This window comes from Euprymna scolopes, chromosome 23 (assembly GCF_053919585.1).
Source record: "Euprymna scolopes isolate OS-2025 chromosome 23, ASM5391958v1, whole genome shotgun sequence".
NCBI classification, from domain to species: Eukaryota; Metazoa; Mollusca; class Cephalopoda; order Sepiida; family Sepiolidae; genus Euprymna; species Euprymna scolopes.
In genome coordinates this window covers 52726840-52749398 of record NC_136504.1, presented here as the reverse complement: position 1 = coordinate 52749398, position 22559 = coordinate 52726840, and the positions used below count along the sequence as shown (strand labels likewise).

The following is a 22559-nucleotide window of genomic DNA, read 5'->3' as shown; positions in this document are numbered from 1 at the left end:
ACGATATTCGATGCCTCCGTTCAGTCTTGAAAGACAAAGCATACCCTCTGTAGGGGCAGTTGCGCATGTAATTGTAAGGTAAGGGTTGCGCAATCTCCAACCACACCTTTCCTGAATCGGCACTGTTTATGATATTTATGCCATTTATTTGTTTATATATATATATATATATATATATATATATATATATATATATATATATATATATATATATATATATATATATATATATATGGTGTTTCATTTAATGCCATAACCAGCAAATTCTTAGCTCGGCTATAATAATAATCTGCTAATATCCTTCTGAAGAGAAGAATCGCATTCTTTGAAACTCTACGGAATAAGGATTTCTTGAAAAGTGTTTTTGGAGTATTCTTCATTTCCACTGAACCCACGTGACACGGATATAAACCAATTAAAAATTAAAAATTAAAAATAAATTGAGATGAATGTACAAAATGTTTATCAATTTTTTCATTTTGACCCATTTCGACCACTTTAAAAACAAGTTTAACCGGCTAAAAAGACTCATAAAAGAACGACCCGTAAAAAAATCCAATCATTTGAGGCCCCTACCTCCACTTTACGACTTTTAGTTTCGGTGGAGATAGAGTTTGAAAATATGGAGATAGACCGACAGAAAGACAGACAGACAGACATGGAAATAGATATAGACATATGCAAAGAAGAAGAAGAAGAAGAAGAAGAAGAAGATCGTTATTTTCCTATTCTGCGTTTACATATACTAATTTTAGAATATTCCATTATTCCTAATCCAAATACGCTCTTTACGTAGTTATTCCATTATTCTGAGTTTATATACTGTCATTTCATGGCATTCTATTATTCCATTATTCCGTTATTTACGAGTAGTATTATAAACGAACTGCTGGAATGAGGAGGCCAGAATGCGATGCGCAGCCAGCCATCATAATAAGCAAGATGGCGGAGATCGCGATGTTTGTAGTGCAGACCAAGTCTAAGTATAGGTTATCATTCCGATGCCTCGACTATCTCTTGTGCCTATTCCTGTGTCATTTTCTATTTTTTGGTCTGGTCACTTCTAGTAGTTCAACAACATGCGGCAATAATAACGAGGATAATTGCTACCAAGGAGATTGCGAGAACGGAACGTGTCGTTGTTACAAAGCCTGGACAGGGAACTATTGCGATCAATGTTCGGGAAGGCAGAGGTAAGTTTGAACTTTCTTTTTACCAGAAAAGAACGGTGGACCGATTTTAGATATATCATTTATCCATTTATTTTAGCATCAGAAAAATCCTTTATCAACTTTATAACTTTCTCTATGTATTCCCGTTTAAGCCTTGATTTTACGTTTTAATCACGAACGTTTCAAAATAAAACCCTTAACCAGACGCTAAATAAGGATATATATTTATATGTATATATATATATATATATATATATATGAATTTATTTTCTATAATTTAATATCTCCTGTTCGTTATAGTATTACGAAATATCCTATTTTAGTCACATATAAAATCGAGGCCCCTTTCAATTGAAATAATTTACGTGATTAAAATAAGAATTGAATTTCCCCCCTCTGAAGCCTAAGCTTATTTCAACTTCAAATATTGGTATTATAGATGCGATATGTAATAAACAAGTATAAATCGGTCATAAAATGAGGGCTCATTTTTCGTATTTGATTTAATTACGAATTGGACCTCGACTTTATATCCACTTAATGTTGCGCAATTTTACTTGATTTTCCTCTTCAACCCCCGTATTTTTTAATTTATTTTAAATTGTTCTCGTTTAAACACTTTAGATCTATAATTAACCTTTAAAAAAATTATTGTACTTAATTTTTGTATAATTCTACCAACTATTCTCATTTTGGGACTTATCCAATTGAACCACTGTATGGATGGAATATTGCTGTTAAAAAGAAAATAGCGCACGAACTTTGTTTGTTTAACCCAAACAGATGAGTAAATCTAAAAATGAACACGAACGCCAAAATCAAGGAAAGTTCATCGAAGTATTTAAAAAAAAAAAAAAAATAAAATAAAATTTTTATCTGAACTTCTCGTCGGTTATTTCCACACGGTTCAGTCGATATAACATCTAACCTTCATGTGCGTCTTTACGAACTATCAAGTTTGTATCTATTATGTAACCTTAAAAACACCAATATATCCCCAGTTTCATCGTACACGTGAAACGCCCGTAAAATATAGTCTCCATCTCTAATAAACAAGTCAAGAGGCTAGCTAAGGCAGGCCGAAAATTCATAATTTAGGTTCGCTAGTTCGAAACCTAAATAAAACAAAACGGTGATTCCAGACCCACCCCATAAATGTCACGGTAACATTTATTGGATAGTTTTCTACCACCATTTTGTTTTATTTGTTATTTTGAAGTGATTATCGGTACTTTGAAAAGTTTTCTTATGCACTTATTGTACCGCAGTACCGTACCGCACTATTTTTTTTTAATAGCTTCAAGTAAGATTCAGGTTTTACAATATCCTTTTTCTAATATATAATATATATATATATATATATATATATATATATATATAAATACAATATAAAAGGTAAAATAAGTGCAAAAAAATTAAAAGGGTGGGGGTCCATAAAAAAAGATAAAAGAAAAAACTTTTTTTTTATATATATATATATAAGAGCGTAAAAAATACTCGCGGAAAACGGTTGTACCCATAAATATGTTTAAAAGAAAAATATGGCAAAAACATTTAGTTTATTCCTGCAAAAAAAAAAACACACACACAAAAAAAACAAAACGTAAATGTTTGGAAAAATAAAACTTAAATATGTTTGAAAAACGTAAATGTTTGAAAAAAAAAAAAAAAAAAAAAAAACTTAAATGGTTTCAAAAAAACGTTTAAAATTAAGATATAAATAAACATTTTTATTTCAAGGATGCCATTATATATATTTTGTGATTCCGTAACTGGGTGGACAGACAGTAACGCCACCTATAGTCAAACGGAGGAAACAGGCTCTCTCTTTCTTCACGATTACCACAAATGTTATCAAAGGCAAGATAAGTTACTTTTCTACCTAACTGGATATGTTTTTAGTGTTTATATTTAATGTAACATGTTTATTCAGCTCGAAAAACAGTGTTTACCGATGTATTGGAAAATTTAAAATGGCAGCCGACTCTCTCTTTAAGGCGGTAAGTTTGGGGAAATGAGTTATAAATAAAAAACCAGACAAAATACTGTTAGAAACTCGCTCAATATGTTACCGTGACATAGGCTGACATATATTCGGCGGGTTTTTAACAGTATTTTGACTGTTTTTTTTATTTATAACTCCTTTTCCCAAACTTACCGTCTCTGAGAAAATCGGCCGCCATTTTGAATTTTCCAATTTTACGTCGGTAAACACTGTTTTTCGAGCTGAATAAACATGTTACATTAAATATAAACACTAAAAACATATCCAGTTGGGTAGAAAAGTAACTTATTTTGCCTTTGATAACATTTGTTTTCGAAACTTTTTCGAATCTGTGTACAGTAAAACAAACCCAAAGTAAAATATCTTGCCTTTGGTAACCTTTATTTGTTATATATATATATATATATTTTATATTTATTTTATTTTGACAACTTTTCGAATCTGTATAGTAAAACGAACCCTGTCGGAAAGCTATTGTAATGATTGCAATAACTTTGTTTCGGGCATTTTTAGACAAATCGAAAGAGTGCTCCAGAAACAAATGGCACTAAATGCAAGATTCATTACTCTACCTACCCGGATAAGTTTTTGGTATTTTAACTTATTTTCAAGCGTTTATTTAGCTTGAAACGCTAGTGCTGAGCGTTAAAACTATAACAAAATGGCTGACATGAGGTTGTGAGCTTTGGAGTATCGAAAAATGGCCCCTCTACTAGTACAATATTAGTAGAAATTCACTCATGTCATGTTGATATTTACTAAATATTTAGATTTCTACCAGTATATTTAGTTTTAAGCAAGGCTCGATACACCGGTGACAACCTCATGTCCGCCATCTGTTATCGTTTTAATGCTTGTCACGTTTATTTTCAAACGAAATAAACGCTCTAAAATAAGTTACAACACAAAAACTTATCCAGGTTGGTAAGACTAATTTGTAACTTTTGGTGACATGTTTCTTGACCCCCCCCCCTCTTTCAGTTTGAACTTTTTTACTATAGACAAAGTTTCTTTGAAGATCGCATTCATGGAAGAGCGCAAGAAAAACTACTTTGGTATTAAAGTAGTTTTCGTTATGTGACCTCGCCTCTGTGCGGAACGGTCTCTACCAAACTATCAATTTTTTATCTTGGAATGTGATAGGGGATTTGGATCTGGAACAAATTCGAATTTTGTTTTAGCTGATAAAAATAGCTGCTAAGGGGGTCAAAACTGGAACCTGACAGGCGTAACTCAACTTGGTGGTCCTCTGCGTGTGCATAAATACATTCAAGTAGGTTAATTCTTAGTTTTGATATTCATCTGTCGTTAGCTTAGAAAGTAACAAATAATACTGGACCGCTAAATGTTTTGGTTTGTGAGAAATTCCAGTTACAATGCCATTTTCATGCTTAAGCTGCCTACGCACATTTCTTGTAGGCAGCCTGTGATTGGCTAATTTGTAGGGGCCAAGATAATTACTTAGCGCTTTTTTTTTTTTTTTTTTGTAAACATCCATTTTGTTTTTCAGTCTACAAAAACCTCTGGCAAGAGCGAGACTCGCCAAAAGTGAGCTTTGAGAATGGAGCTGCAACAATTTCATGTTTCTATCACCCTAAATTTTGGAAAAAGGACTTGAAATCTCTACAAGCAGTGACACCTTTACATTGTGCCAAAAATATCCCAATTAGAGGATGGCATCATTTGAACACTTTCATGTTTATATCACCTGGTGTTTGAACTTTTCTCAATTCAATTAGGGTCCCAAGGGACTCTATTTATGCCTAATTTAATTAGAACCATAACTCTTGCCGAGAACACCATGAATTATGAACTTTTTTTTTTTTAAATGAAAACCATGCTACCACTCCAGAAAAAGGAGTTAACTACTGGCTCCCAATTTGGGAGGCAAAACTGACCCGCGGTTTTGCAAGGACTGTACCCGGACCAATAACCTTTGATGTTATAACTGAATAAAAGTTGAGTTTAAAGGTATGGTTTTGTAATTGGAATTATTTTTGCCCCCGCCATGGAGTATTGAGTTTGTGAGATCAATTTCTCACAAGAATCGAAGTATTCTTTTAATAATTACTAGCAGTTCAACCCGGCTTTGCGTGGGCCCTATGTACTGTTCATAAATTTATGTGCATATATAAAGTTTGACTCCTGTCCAGGTAACTTTCATCTAAAATTGCTTAGACCCAAAATTGGCGGAAGAGTTTGGTAGTCTGTAAAGGTCGACTGTTTCAACTTTGACTTCTTGGCAGTCAAATGTTCGCTCAAAAACTGATTGAAAAGCTTGCATGTCTGAATACCCTTTATGTAAAATTTCACATGTTTAGACTAAAAATTAGCTGAGTAATCTGGTAGACCACAGAGGTAAAATTTTTAATTTTGACCCTCTTAACATTTGTTTTGCGCTCAAATCTACATAGTTTTATCTATGTTCCAAGTAACTTGCATCTAAAATTTCAAGTGTTTATATCCAAAATTGGCGAAGTAGTTTGGTAGTTTTCAAAGGTCAAATCGTTGAACTTTGACAGGCAAACTTCTGGCCGGAAATCGATTAAAAGGATTTTCCGAAATGTCAATACCCCTTATGTCAAATCTCGAGTCTATATACTGAAAATTGACAGTTTGATAGGGAAATGTACAGACAATTTCACTTTTAGAGACATAGATTCTCATGGTGCAGTGGATAAAGGCTTCAATTAATTTATTTTCAGTTCCAGTTTAGTGACCGTTGAAGATTAAACCCTTACTACAACCGATAATCACAGAGAATAACATAAACCACCGATGGATTAAATAAAGGATTCAGTTTAAAATTCTGTATAGGTTTCCCCAGAGTTTGAAATCTACCTGAAAAAGGTAGATTACATCGGAAAATAACCAATGTGATTATGTATTTAAATTATTCGGACTACTATTCTCATCTTGAATGTTCTCGCGTCTCAACTGATGTAACTCCGAACTTAATCTTGAATTCTGGTATCTGTATGGAAGTTCCACAAAACTACCCGAAGGTCAGGTTAGATCAGTTGAAACATTTTGAGAATGGTATCGAAGATGAGCCATACCCTAATTAATCCAATTTACCGAACTTACAATATTAACGATTACATGTTCCCTTTAACCACTATACACTCGTTAACCCTTATCCTCAAGTGGTCTCCGGGGGTGGGGGTCTGAATAGCCCAAATACTTTTCGGTGGAAGTTTAGGAAATTGAACCCACCTCCTAAATTCCATTTTTTTTTTTTTTTTTTTTTTTTTTTTTTTTTTTTTTTTTCTCCACGTTTAGTCTCGTCGATTACAAACTTAACTTTCAGATTAAAAAAAAAAAAGTTAGAAAAATATTTGATTTTTTATAATCGGGGATCACTTTTCAGTTATAACGTTCTACTAAATTGAACACTTACTATGTGACCATCAGAGTGCGACTCTTACGCGATCGGTGTTTATTCCTCCCTAAGGAAAAAAGGAAGGGGGGTAAATTTTTACTTTCTTCCCAACTCTATGACGACTTTTACAGGTTTTCGAGTATGCTGTAGTAAATGAATGGGTTGTAAAAACATCTGACAATTCAACGGGTCAAATGTTTAGCATTTGATACAAATTTTGTTTAGTTTACAGTAACTTGGTCGTTTTGTCCGACGCTAAAAAGAGAATATTACCAATGGGACACTTCTATTCGGAGCGAACGAGTAGTTTTTTTTTTAAGTCAAAATAAATTGTTACGAAAGGTAAGAAATGATTTAAAAAAAAAAAAAAAAGAAGCATTTTCTTATAGCTGGGATTCTCTCAAGCAAGACGACGCGGATGAAATAGATTAGAGAGCCGGGGGTGGGGGGAGTTAAAAATAAAAATTCCCTTAACCCCATATATATATATATATATATATATATAAAATGACTGGAATAAACACTGATCGTGTTAAGTCGCAATATTTTTCTGTGATGGTCAAAAGTACATGTTCAATTCAGTAGAACGTTATAATTGACAACTGATCTCCGACGATAAGTCATATATATATATATAATTTTTTTTATACGTATCTCGTCCACCATTTTGAGTGCTCAACCACAGCCTCGGCTCAACGGCAACGCTCAAGGAACATAATTCCAGTCATAATACCGATTAGAAATCGTTTATCTGTCAAATGTTTTTATTTTATAACATACTGGCCAAATTTTCATAAAGACCGTTTTTCTAACGGGCACGTGCATCAGTTTTAGTGCAATTCTAATTTTTAATATTGAAGTAACTGTATGAACGTAAAACTTATTCAGTATAAATATATCGCCATAAACATTCTCTGCAGAATACTATTTCTTACTACTTCGTTTAGTAACATACGTTATCACGGTGGTCAACCTTTGTTTACACTGTCACCACTTATCAAGGCACGCGGTGGTGGGGGTTGTCACTTAATGAGATTGTCAGTTGGACTAGACTCGCTTCTACAAAACGATCGAAAACTAATGGGTTGAGCAGAAAAATACTTAAAGGTACTTCGTTAGATTTGGGAAGCACTTGTACCTCTTTTTTCCATGGCAGTTTCGTTTGGTTTTGATAAACAGAAAGACAAGTTTTAACTGTGGTTGGCAGTAAATGAGTTCCTGTTGTGATTTTTTTTTTGGGGGGGGGGGAGTATCGTGATTGGAGTCAGATAGGCTACCAACATTTTTGTGTGTGAAAGTGACTGTTGTGATAAGGGATAATCCTCCACTAGATCGTGAATTCGATTTTGTACTCTGTCAAGGCAGGAAAATGACAATAGTACGTCGATCTTAGGGTGTATCTGGCTTGTATACAGGTGGATGATTGCATCAGGTGAGCTTCTTCTGGAGTGGTAAAATGATCCAGCGTTTTTTTTTTTTTTTTTTTCCTAGGAGATTTGTGGGCTGAAAGTCTATCAAAGAATGATAGTTCCTTGAGAGAACCCTTTATATTAACTGGGGAGAAATGCGGGTTCGAGCGTTGGTGGTGATTGTGTGTAAGCGATATACGTAATCTTTAAGATTATAACCTGATGAATCTTTTTGGGTTTAACTTTCTAGTATAATCTCATTTGACACCATTTTAGAAGTACTACCATTTTTACTCAAACCTATCCTCCCTCTAATGTCATGTGTAATACAAAATATATTAAATCTTTGTAAAAATCACAGCATCATGTTTCGTGGTATCGATGGATGGACAGACATTGTGTGACGTGCGCGCACACACACACACACATATATATGTATGTATATATATATATATATATATATATATATATATATAATAAAAATTCATTAAATTTACCAAAATGATCCAAGATGGTAAAACTAAAGGATATTATAAATATTAAAGAATTAATACTCATAAAGTAATCCCCGCTCGATAAAACCAAATAGGAAATAGAGATTTTTCAAAGTGTTTTAACATGTTTTTATTAACTATTTGCTCTTATATATATATATATATATATATATATATATAAATATATATATATATATATATATATAAATATATATATATATATATATATATATATATATATATATATATATATATATATATAATCTTAAAGTTCAGCGTTCCCAAAGTGAAAACCGTAAAACATCCATTTCAAAGCCCCCCCCCCGTTTCATTTTTCACTTTTTTTTTTTTTTTTTTTTTTTTTAAGTAAACAAAGAAAAATGTTTTGGCAGATATGCAAATTTAGGCTGTAATGATAGCCTCTGTCCCTTACATAACGAAAAAGGACAACTTGTAAATACAGTTGTGATGACGCCTAAATTGTTAATTCATTCGTTTTTCTTTTCACGTAATGGTAACCAACAATATATTTTTAATCCGTGTTAATAAACATTAAATGATTTTTTAAAAAAATCTCAATCGTGTTAATATTTAAAAGTTTAAAGAGCAAATTTTATGACTGTATTGTTTCATATTAACACTAAGAAATGAAGTTTTCAATTAAAAAATTTATAACTTGTTTCATGTTAACATGATTTAGAAATATTTGCTACCATAAAGTGAAAAAGAAAATGAAACTAATGAATTCATCATTTAGGTTTATTTATCACGACGGTGTAATCTAAAAGTTGTCCCTTACAATATAAACTGCATCTGCCAATAGTCTTATTTTTTTTTTTTTTTTTTAAAGAAATGAAAACCTTACTGTTGTGGGAGGAAGGAACTTGGGAAGGATTTTTGATATGCTGAACTTGAAGATAACATTGTTATTCGCCAGTTTTCGGAACTCTCCGGTGAAACTCTAGATTAATAGTGAAAGTATTGAAAATTAGTTGAATACATGATGCTAAAAAGTACTTATAACAATTTGGTTCACTTAATAATTCATTATCAAAATCTTAATGTTAAAAATCACTGGTTTATATTACAACTCTTCTCTCTGTCTGTCTGTCTGTCTGTCTGTCTGTCTGTCTCTCTCTGTCTCTCTCTCTCTCTCTCTCTCTCTCTCTCTCTCTCTCTATATATATATATATATATATATATATATATATATATATATATATATATATATATACTCGGGTTTTTTTTATTCAAAAGTAATGGACTGGTGAATTCAACGAGGTTGTTAGATAGTGCTCAATAAAAACAGCTGATAATACTTGTTGTTTGTTATATAAACATGCTCACATCCCGCTGCTACAAACAGCCACTTGTTTCAATCAAACAACAGATATCATCAGGCAGCGACTTGACTATTCAAATGTTCAATGAATAATCTTCATTTAACATTTGATGAGTAAAAATGGTAGTACTTCTAAAATGATGTCAAATGAGATTATACTAGAAAGTTAAACCCCAAAAGATTTATCAGGTTATAATCTTAACATTCATTGAACATTTGAATAGTCAAGTCGCTGCCTGATGATATCTGTTGTTTGATTGAAACAAGTGGCTGTTTGTAGCAGCGGGATGTGAGCATGTTTATATAACAATAAACATATATATATATGAGAGAGAATGTTATCAAAAGTAAGATAAGTTACTTTTCTACCAGTTCTCCTGGTCCTTTTGTCTCCCAATTTTTTGTCTGCTAAAATTTTAATCACGCGATTACGGTGTTGCGAGAATAAAATAAGCCATTCAATCAAGTGCCGCTTACGATTACGATATTAAAAATCACTATGGGTCTGGGTTGGCGAGTATTTTGTAACTTTTCTATATAAAAATGGTAAAACTTGAATGTAACTTTAAAATACTGAAAAAAAAAAAAATAGCACGGTAACATAAGCACATAAGCACCGCGTTATTTTACATTTAAAGACCGTTTGAATAAATTCAATGATTATTTTTATAATTTAAATCATTGAATTCAAAAATTCCTTTATTTCGTCAAGTCAATTCCCCCTCCCATATAATGATTTTTATATCGTAAACTGCTTCAGCAATTTCCGGTATTAACTCCATAACCAGTGGCATTCCCCTCCCCCAAAAGAAATATAGATTGGTGTTTAAATAGTGCTATTTTAAATAGTATTTACAAGTTTTACTATATCTTTTGTTTATTAAATTGTTAGGTGAAAGTACAGAATACAAAACACCTGCCAGTTCGATAACATGAGTGCATAAGTACCAATAAAAAGATTTAATATCGCTCAACTAAATCCATAACAAGCAGCACTTGAATGAATGGTTTATTTTATTTTTGTACACCGTAATCACGTGATTAAAATTTTAGACGAAAAATTGGGAGACTAAAGGAACGGGAGAACAAAAGATGGCCGCGATGTCTTTGAAGACTCTATGACCACTTCAAAAGAAACCATTTTTTATTTCGTATTTTGAAGTCATTATCGAGACTTGAAAGATGTAAAACTCTGGGTTTTTATTTTATTTTTTTTATTTTTTTAACCACTTTTTCGTAACTCTGCAATGTAATACAAACCCAAAATAACAAACGGCATAGTCGGGAAGAAAGTTTCCCGGGCAACGACAGGTAGGTTACAAGAGTTAAATCTTGTCCCCCCCCCTTCATTCTTTTTAGAATGAAAGCGTTTCATATTTGCTAGTGCTACTACGCGTAGTTGTAGTAAAAAAAAATCTCTGAATGAACTAATCGTTTTCTCCCACCTTCCCCTCTGATGCCCTACTTGTAGTAAAAGAAAAAAAGCAAACTTCAAAACTTGGTTTGCCCGTGCTGTTGGTCATTCATTGTTATAAGCTACATCGAGCATTACTTGTCTCTTTTTGGCCTTTTCATTAATGTGTCCGAAGTTCTTTTGAAAATGTTATTACATCGAACGTCTTCCAAATTTTTAGTGAAACTGGATTAGGTTGTCGAACTGGTTATATTGAAGCAATCAGCTCCCAAAATTACTGTCAAACTTTATCGATTAGTTATGTCTTTTCCAAGCAGTGATAGGTCAAATTATTCCATGTTATTAATTTGTCGGATTTCTTTTATTTTGCAAATATCAAAATCAGACGAGGGTTAAGGGAGTTGATTTTTGTAAGAAACGAATCAAACAATATATTTAAAAAGAAATCAAATAAGACAGATTAATTTGCCTCGTCATCACTCGAAGCAATCGGACATAGCAATAAAATATTGCAGCCATTTTGGGAGCTAACTGCTTAATGAATTCGATAAACTATTTTAAAAATGATAAATCCTGAACAATAACACTTAATATATTCAACGTAAAACTTTTTCTAGAAACCCTATCTAGAATACCTAAACCGTTCGTTTAATGTATATTCAATTTTTTGTTCTAGCTGGTGATGGGGCATCCTACCAGATGTCGGACATTCACCAGCGCTTATACATTTTAACAGATCGCTTAAAGATTCTAACCGTCTTTTAAGTGAAATTTTAACTCTTGTACTTGGTTCACCGAATGTAAATATTCTCGGCCGACTACAATATCGTAACTTTCAAGTTCAATGTAAACAAGTTCTTGTTGACCCGTCCCCTTAAATAATCAAATTTTACTTAACTTACACCATTAATGATTACTACACTACCACCTTACATTCATTAATCTTTATCCTTGAATGGTCTTAAGGCCTTAAGTGGTGTGACTCCCTTGTGTGTAGTAATCCCCCCCCCAAAAAAAAAGAAAACGGAAAATATTCCAACTTTTTATCCAAGATTATTTCATTATCAAACAATTGGTTCTCTGCCCATTACAAAAATATCATAAACCCTTAAGATTTCATTAGTAAACATTCACTTCAATCAGACCGAAAAAAATCAATGCAACCGCATTCTTCTAATTTATATCCTATTTTCTTTTCTTCATCTATTATATAAATCTCACCCGTTTGTTTAAATGTATTTTTGCCTACAACTTTCGGCAGGTGATGGATTTTCATGAGATCGGTATCCTTTTGAAGCTCGGCCCTTCGGACGACAAATATCGAAAAATTGGCTAAAAATATTAATTCCTTTCGCCGATATTTTTGAAAGTCATCCCCTATTTTCGATTGACTAGCTTTAATTTAAACCGTCGCCACTCACAGTTTGGACATTTTCCTCTTGCGGTACAGGTTCAAACTTGCCTGCCTACTACCACTTTTTTTTTTTTTTTTTTTTTTTTTCCTCAACACACCTTCAAACATCCGGGCACCCAGGCTAGTTTCGACTAAATGGGAATTTAACTTTGTTCACTTGTAGGTAAAACTTCAAAATGTTAGTATAAATCTTTTTCAGCTTTTCAAAATGTTCATACTTGATCAAGAAAATAATACGTGTCTGGTTAACATCCACAACAACGGCTCATAGTATTTTCTTTTTAATTCTATTTCCTTTCATAAGGTACACCTCACCATATCTTAAATTCGTATAAACCACTTTCGTTAAGGTTTAAATAATTTATGTATCAGATTCATTTCCTTTCCTAATTTTTATTTTAATTCATTCTTTCCAATTACATAATTATAAAGGAAATCATTTTGTTGACGGGGCCACAAATTCACTGACTGCAACCCATACAGATGCATTGCCCTACCTAACACGAGGGTGAGGCATTTGCAGGCCATGCTAACGACCCATAATACGTTAGGATGATCCTGGTGGCGGAGTTATTCTTCCACTTCACCCCTTACAAGTCGCTCAGCTGATTACGTCATGGTCTTATATCCATAAGTAAAAATCTCCATATATATTATTCCATCCGATTCTTAAAAAATTCATAACCTTTTTTCTTTCAAAACTGATACTAGAAGGCAGTGATTGAGGATCAATCGAACAAAATTATCACTGCCTAGTAGTTTTGCTAGTAATGTTTTCAAAAAGGAATGTTTCTACTGTTATTGGGAAATTTTACATTCTGCACGTACAATGGCCACCACTTTTAACATAAGGAATTACGTTATTACATTAAAGTTTGTCTGCATAATCTTCAAACCTAAACATTTGCAAGTAATTTTAACTTAATTAAACTGCCAATTATGGAATCTAATACAATAAAAAACTTAGTTTAAATCTTAAAAAAAAAAAGCTAAAGCAAATACATGTAACTTCTATTGCGTTTGATTAGTTAGTGAGAAATAGGATTTACTAGTTAAATGGTTTTAACTTAGTTAACTGGCTGGTTAAGAAACTGAGATGTCACTTTTATTGTCTTTGGTAATAGTTAATTGTACGTTCCCTTTATAAAAAGTTAGATGTTCTTTTAACAGTTTCAACGAATAGGTAAGCTGATTGGAGTTTCATAAATATACGTGTAATTTTATAAATATACGTGTAATTTTAACATCTTTAAACTGTCAATTAAGAGTATGTGTGTATATATATATATATATATATAATATATATATATATAAGTTAAAATAGTTTAAATCTTAAACATGTTTTTGTTTGAAAAATACAAATAAAATTCCTAAAATGCCGATGTGAAAAAACAGCAAAAGGTATTTAGTTTTATTTGCATATTTTAAATGCAAAAAATTGTCAATAAAAAGATTTTTCATGGCTCTTATTTATGCAGGCGCAGAATTATTTAAAAAAAAAAAAAAAAAAAAAAAAAAGCGGAAGCTGTAAACCGAATGGACGGTTTAAATGTCCAAGCAAGACAATTTGAGTTGCATACAATAATAGATTATCAAATCTATAGAATTTGACAACTTTATCCGGCATTACGCAACACAATGGAGTGTAAATATCTCCACTGGACAATTTGTTAAAAAAAAGTTGAATATCTAAATGATAATCTGAAGTCCTTGGAAAGAACATTTGGAAATAAGTTGTAAACCATCCACTATGACTATGCAATCCCGACAACTACGTACCTAGAAAACAGCTGTTAAACTTGATCTTGTGATATGAGACAAGGAGAAAGAAGCTGCTCTAGAAGTTGGTGTTCTCAATGATGCTGAGCTAAACAATTGAGAGGGATGGGAGGAAATAACAAAATATCAAGGTCTTATGTATGACACGAAAAAAAACTGGAATCTTGGGAAGATCTATCAGTCCAGTAATTACAGGAGTAACTGAACTTGTGGAAAATTTCAGAATCTACCTGGCAAATATATCCGGTGAATTAAGTGCGAAAGAAATTCAAACAATTGCACTTAAAGGGACTTTAAATTAAAAAAAAAAAAAAAATCTTTGGAAAATGATAGCAGGTGATTGTTCAGCATCCAGTTGGATGCCCCATCTCCGGCTTGAACAAACTGATAAAAAATTGGAAAAGTAATAAGAGCAGCCAGACTCGTGAAAAAGTTTCAGAAACTTCCTGGCAAATATACCCAGTGAACCAAGTGCAAGATTCAAACAATTGCACTTAAAGGGATGGTTATAACCTTGAGATCTCTGAAGTGAGATTAGGGATAAATATCTGACATCTGGGTAGAATGCCTCATCCCCAGCTAGAATTGATTGCCATAAAACAAACTAAACCATGATATAAAAATACAAAACATATAATTCGAAAGTATGGCATTCATTCTCATTTACTGCCGGTAAAATTAGGTCCCCCTACTTATTTTCAACACTTATTTCAATTAAGAAAATTACATGCTGATTCTTCAATTAAGTGAATATCCGGTTTTTATAAAGTCTTCTATATTATTTAATTCATCCCTATTTCATGTTATCTCCATAATCATGTTCACACACCAGTTCTCAGCAGACTACCAAAGTTAAGCAACATTGAGCCTGGTTAGTACCAGATGGGGGATCATTTGGGAATTCTAGGCACTGGATTTGCTCTCCGCTTATCTCTGCATTGTTTCCAGTCGTTGAGATATATATATATATGTACAAGCAGCCTTACGATTTTTTTTTTTTTTTTTTTTTTTTTACATGGGGGTCACCACTTATCAAGGGCCGAATGCCACTCAGGGATAAGGGTTATTGCGTGTATAGTAATCAATGAGATAGTATTGTAGTAATCATTAGTGTTGGGGGTTTTGATAGTGTCTTAAGGGGGTGGTTTGTCAGGAGTTTGTTGGACTTGAAGATGTCCAAGTTGTAGTCAGGTGGGAAACAGCAAGCGGCAGAGTTCCACTGGCGTGCAGTTCTAAGAAAGCTTTGCTCATGGAATCTACGTTTGGATTTAGGCACAGATAAAGAGTGGGGAAAATTATTGACAGTAGTTTCAGCCAGACAGGTGTTTCTCGTGAAAGATTGGCGAGGGGGGACGAGGGAGTGGAGCTCAGACGAGCACCTGCCATGGAAATAACGATAAAACAAAGACAGGCTCGCAACGTCTCTTCTGTAGGAGAGAGGTTGCAGGGAAGAGAAAAGGGCACCCCCCCTCTAAACCACAAAGTCTATTTTGTACTCTGTCAAGGCAGGATAGGCTGTTTTTTGGACGTACTTGGCTTTTATACAGATAGAGAATTGCATCAGTAGTGAGATATCTTCTGGAGCGGTAGAAGGATCCCACCATTTTCCCAGCGTCCCTGGCAACAGATTTGATGTACGTGTTCCATTTCAGATCAGGAGTAAAGGTCAAACCCAGAAGCTTGTCAAAACATGGAGCCTCCCCAAGACGAGAGCCATTCATTTCAATTGATGCCAGATGGGGATCAGAGCGTTGATTATGTAAAGATAGAAGCTTGGTTTTGGATGCATTAAAAGTGACCAGCCACCTCTTCCCCCATTGTACCATGTGCTCAAGATCAGAGAGAATCAGATAGAACTTTGTCATTTACGGTCTTTGTGTTGCTATAGATGGTCGTATCATCAGCATAGATGTCAACGAATGATTTATTTTGGGAGATCATTGATGTAGATCAGGAAGAGATGGACCCCTGGGGAACTCCAGCAATAATACTGTGGGCCTCTGATTTCTGCCCATCAACAACTACTCTTATGAACCTATCAGAGAGAAATGATTTAATGATTGAGAAAACATTTCCAGTAATACCGTAGCTGGAAATCTTGTGAAGTAGGCCCTTATGCCATACCTTATCAAAGGCCTTCGATATGTCGAGAGCAATTGCCCTGGAAAGGAAAACTTTGTCAAGAGATTCACTAATCCTATGTGATATAACCGTTAGCACATCTGCTGTAGATCTTGCAGAGTGGAAACCATATTGCATGTCACTAAGAAGGTTGTTTCTGTTGAGGTGGTGTACTACTTTATTTAATATGGATTCCAACAACTTACTCATGACACACAGGAGACTTATTGGTCTGTACTGAGAGGGAGATGACTCTTCACCTGAATTCTTAAATACAGGGCATACTGATGAGGTTTTCCAGGGTGTTGGAAAGCACTTCTCCTTAAGGCAACGCTTAAACAGTTTTGTAAGTATGAGAGCAAGTTCTGGTTGAAGCTTTTTCAGCACTGTAACTGGAATGCCATCAGGGCCAGTTGCTTTACTGGAATCAAGGTTCTTAATTAGCTTGGTGACCTCACGCACAGATATTTGTATGTTGCATAGCGTGTTGTCTGTTATAGGAGGAAATACGAGTTGATGGTCATTGTCGCATAGGGTAGAATTAGCTGCAAAGTTCTTGGCGAATAGTCTGGCTTTGTCTGATGTTGACGAGATGACCTCAGGTCCATTGATGATAGTTGGGATACAATGCATGCTTCTGTTCAAGATCCTGTTTGCTATTTGCCAAAACTGGTGGGAACCAAGCCGCTGCTCAGCTACTTTGGATTTAATAGACTGAGCATATAGCTCTCTTGCATGTTTTATTACTCCTTCAAGACTGAAGGAGCCTTTACCTTTTAATCGCCATTTTATTACTGTTGTTCAAAACAAATAATTCTAAATGAATAAGTTTGGATAAATTAAATTTTTGCCATTTCCTCTGTATACTGATTGGAACATTTTTAGAACAAACTTATCTAGATGATTCATTTCTAATTTGGATTTTCAGTTTTCATATATGCAATAGTTTGAGTAACATTGAGTTATTTAAAGAAAACTTTCGTATTAAAAATTTTGAAATTCGATTGATAATTTCAGTTTGTACGTTTACACAAACCAACAATTTAGATTACTTGTGAAATATTTTAAAATAAACACTGCATAGAACATTGATAATTTTACTTTCAATTACATAGTTCATTTATTAGAACTCCACTTATTGATAACTGTTACATTTGCAATTAAAACCATGATTTAAAAATTTAAATGCTAAAATATTTTTCTTTTATCTAAATTATATCAAAACTTTTAAACTAAATGTGATTGCGAAACCATTAGTTGTGAGAAAAGCCATGACCTGCTAAAAGGCCCTTTTTTTAATTGCAAAATATATTTTCTATTAAGTGATCCATTTTAACAAATGAGATGCAACAAGTTGTTTTTAACCTATGCGTAACTTTGAATACGCACTGTATTTTTATTTATGAGATGTCTTCACTAGCTTGCTATTGCTTTGCAGAATTTTCTACTTAAAATATTTAAAACAAAACTTTGAAAATTTCCTTGTCATAAATACAAAACACTTTTGCATTTATTCATATAGATAGGTAAGCATTAACATTTTCGTAGTTCTAAATTCTATTGACTTGTTAAATATTTGTCCATGAAACGAAACCATATCCCTGAAAGAAATTATTTTAAAATCAATTACCTAGTATAGTTAATTTTTTTGTGTAGAAATATACAAATTAGTTAACTTGCTAAAGTTACATATCCTACTTTATACTTTAAAATTCTTATTTGATAAATTATCTGAATAACTATACCTTGTATTTATTTGAATTAACTATTGTTATTCCTATTATATTTTAATTTGCATTCAAAAATATATGAGTACTAGGTATACATCTTTGAATTATTAGCCACAAATGCCATGATTAATTATCGCTATTTAACCAATTATATATTCAAACATGTTTCACAATTACATAAAACTAAGTTTATCTAATTTCTTAATGAAAAGTTGATTTTGTTTGAAATTGTTTCTTATTCAGTTAAAGATGACTTATTTAAAAAAAATTTTTTTAAATTTTACTTGTATTGTCTATGTAAACGGCAACCTATAAGCTTTGTTCTTGTTTATAAGGGAAACCTTATAAACAATAGAATTTAAGGATAAGGTTTAATGGGATAGAACTGTGATCAACAGAAATTGATCAATACAATGAACTAGGTTTAATTACTTATGGGCGGTTAACAAGTACTTGTTGACATTGGATTTTGAGATAACTCATAGTTCACAGGGAAGTAGTATCTGTTCAGATAAGCTTTGTCCATAGAAATTCCACTCGACACAAGATGCATGGAGGAAGAAGGGAAAGTCTCTTCCATTGTGGTAAATAAGTTTCATGGAAATGAGTAGAGAAACGTCTTTTTTCTGCAAGAAAACCTGCCAGTTTTCAGTCTCAAATAGATTTTTCACCACTCATTCATGATGGATGGATTTCTCATGGCAAAGGCTGAACATTTGTACTACATGAAATTTCTTATTAATGGTAAAGCAAACGGCAAGTTGCTATGCATCTTATATTGTTGCCGATTCATCAGTAACAGGATTGGCAAACACTGAGTAGGTAGTAATGCCTACTGATAACCACAATCGGACTTATTCTAACCGATGATAGTTCCAGTCATATGAAATTTCATCAAGGTCTATTAATGATGCGCCACACTGAAGATCATTTCAAATTGACTTGGCTCCATGAGCGCCTCTTCATTGCCACTACTTGAGGAAACGTATTGGGTCTGCTGTCTGCCAAACCATCTGATAACATTTCCTGATATTTGTATTAATTTTGAAAAGACGTGTTAATTTCATTGTTGCTGAATGAATTTTAACTTAATTTTGAATAATTGTCTTTTTATAAATCCGTCATGGAATGAGAAATATTTAAAGGAGAAATATCTTTAGTAGGCCTTTTTATAGTTTAAGGCCTGATAAAGATGGCATAGAATAAGCTTGCCAAAGGTCAGGTATGTTAGATCTGTCCTATAACTTTTCATGTTTAGCATGTTATGCTTTCATCCATTTTATATTTTTATATCTAATATGTATTAGATACGTTTGAAGCCAAAACAACGCATTATTACAAAAATAAACATTTTGCTTTGAAATTTATAACTATATTTTTGAAGTTACACTTCATCCTCAGTTTTTTTGCCATGTTGGAATAGAATCATTAAGTAGATGTTTTTCACGGTAGTATTTTCAAATGTTGGAAAAGTGCATTGGTCACGTGGTATTCACGTTAGGGTTGTGTCCCTTGATAGAAGCGTTGATTGAGTTTGAATAAAATCTAATACTTATTAGATATGTTTAAAGCCAAAACAATGCATTATTACAAAAATAAACATTTGTTTGAAATAAAATAAATATCTTTATTTTCGAAATGTGGTGTTTTGGCTTCAAACATATCTAATACGTATTTTATTCAAAATCAATCAACACTTCTATCAAGGAACACATAACCCTTCATAGATATATAGATAGATGTACTGATAATTTGCCATTTTACTGATACTAAGGGTCAATGACTAGGGTTAATGACATGCTTATTGAATAATACACTTGAAGATTACCATGTTATAGTCTGCACAGGAGCAGTCTCATGTTTCACAGATGGTAATTTCTTAGAAATTCTGTTTAATGGGTACACACCAAGGAAAATTATTGTAATGGTAGTAGAAAGACTAATTATGAATATCTTGCAGAAAGGAACTAGAGATTAGAGATCAATCTAACACCTAGCAATGTCTTCAGTAAGAAAGTCTTGCTCCTAAATTTGTTTTTAAATTAATGATTTGGGATTAAATCTGGAGAAGGAGGGTGAATCACTTAAATTTCTTGCACAAATTTAAACTGAAGTTGAATGGGTCCTTTTACTTGCTTCTGAAATGTATGATAAACATAAGCTCCATAAATTTCCACTTTTTAAATTAATCTGGAATGAACATTTTTTTTTTTTTTCTTCCTGATATTAGAATTGTAGAAAAATAATCCTGAATTCTATTCAGCATGTAAATTTTGTTGCATTAACTAGATTTTAGTTTTAGTGATTTTAAACCCCTTGTGTATAAAATCTATTTAATGTTTTCATTATTACAATTGACTGTGCTGCTGATCCTGGATCACAAGATTAAACTTAAGCCGTGTTCATAGGATAATAAACAAAAGAATGAAATAGACTTCAAGTGAAGTGATTTAGATAAGTATTAGTCCATACAAAATTTATCAACTCTTCCTGAGTTTTAGTTTGCTTGTGAATGTCTTCCAATCATGTAGGTTTTAGACCCCCCCCCTCCTCCTCCTCCACCCTGGTATGCATACAAGTTATAAAGGCAAGGTACTTAGTTGAATTGCAATTTTTTTTTTTTTTTTTTTTTTTTTTTTTCAAACTTCACTAAAAAAGGGATTTTCTTCTATCTTTTTTTTGCCCTTAACTGAAAAAGAGGAAAGTCCAGTTGTATTTAATAGCATTTAAGAATCTATCAATGTGTGGAAGGTGATAACTTGCATAGAATGAACATGTGAAATGTTATAATTTACATCTAAACATAAAAAGTGAATGGAAGGTGATAGTTACTATTGTATTTTAAGGTTTTATTTTATTCATGATGGGAAGCAAATTAACTTTTATATATTATAAATGACGGCCTTACACAGTGGATTTAATTGTAAGATGTATCGGATAAAAACGGCAAAACAAGTTTTGTTTGTAAATCATTTTTTATCAGTTATTTGATTTATGCCACAATATTTTTATAGCTTTATTTTAAGCCAACACCTGATCAGATTTATTGAAAGTGTTAACAAGCAACAGCTGCTATGTGTATATTTATTTTATTCCTACTGCTTTATCATTTGCTGATGACGATTCTCTCCTGTGTTTTTATTCTTTGTGCAATGCCATCTGTTAGTTTTCAAGCTGTTCTTATCACTATTTCTTTTCTGAGTTCTTTTCAAATATTTCACTTCAACGTAACATGTGCATATATTGTGTGCATTCTCTTTCATACATTTCTGCCCTTCTATGGCATTTTGCAGCACTAACCAAATCTGTGTTCAGCTTTATCTGATCTGGGAGATGTTTTTCGTGTATTGGAAAGATGAGAATATCTGATCACTCGAGTTGGCACTGCTTGATTCTAGTTACAAGGAGTCTAAGATGACTGGAAGCAATGCCAAGATAAGCAGAGAGCACATACAGCACCTAATATTTCCAAATGGTCACCCATTTTAGTACTGATTATGCTCAATGGTGCTTAATTGCTAAGATTTAATGGGAACTGGTGTAAACATTATGCTGTATCTGACCTAGATGTGGCGGTACTTTTTATATATATATATATATATATATAAAAAAAGTGTACATATTTCTCGAGCTGGGCAAAATTGCAGGGTGGACTAGATCCTCTCAGCCTTATTGGGACAGCTAGTCTTAAGAGACTAATAACTTCCATCGTGATTATGAAGGGACTAGCATATAACACCTAGAAGTGTGAATGTGTTTATAAAATGTTGTAGCCTATGGTTTTTGTACTTAATTGCTATGATTATTCAGACTGGTGGATCTCTTGATAACAATACTTTAGATTTGTTCACTTGAGTGAATTTGACTGAAAATCTTGATTCATAATCTGATTAGGTACTGGCTCTACCTACTGCCCATGAGTTTACTGAGACTAAAGTTGCTTTCAGAACTGCCAGCAATCACTGTAAAAGAGTAATAAAGAATGCAAAGGTTGTATGCTCCGTCCGTTAAGTCCAAAGTAGCTGAGCAGCGGTTTGGTTCCCACCAGTTTTGACAAATAGCAAACAGGATCCTGAACAGAAGCCTGTGCTCTATCCCAACCATCAATGGACCTGAGGTAATCTCGTCGGCATCAAAGCCAAACACTTTGCTAAGAACTTTGCAACTAATTCTACCTTATGAAACCAAAGCTGTCACCCCCCCTCACCGTATTTCTTCCTGTATCAGAAAACGTGCTATATTACATACAAATATCTGAGCAGTCGCTTGAGATGTCCTCATTTTCTCTTATTTCTAT

At 33.0% G+C, this 22559-nt stretch overlaps 1 protein-coding gene across 7 annotated transcripts in view; it reads left to right on the top strand.

Moving 5' to 3' along the window:
• Positions 1 to 691: 691 nt before the first annotated feature.
• LOC145245897 (attractin-like protein 1) overlaps positions 692 to 22559 on the top strand; it is a 320643-nt gene continuing 298775 nt past the window's right edge. For 3 of the 7 annotated variants that reach the window (XM_080107633.1, XM_080107632.1, XM_080107630.1), the window contains exon 1: positions 692 to 1193. In XM_080107633.1, coding sequence (XP_079963759.1) covers positions 895 to 1193 — 299 coding nt within the window. In that variant the 5' untranslated portion in view covers positions 692 to 894. The remainder of the gene's footprint in view (positions 1194 to 22559) is intronic. The other 4 variants (XM_080107629.1, XM_080107628.1, XM_080107631.1 and 1 more) reach the window with 2 other exon arrangements.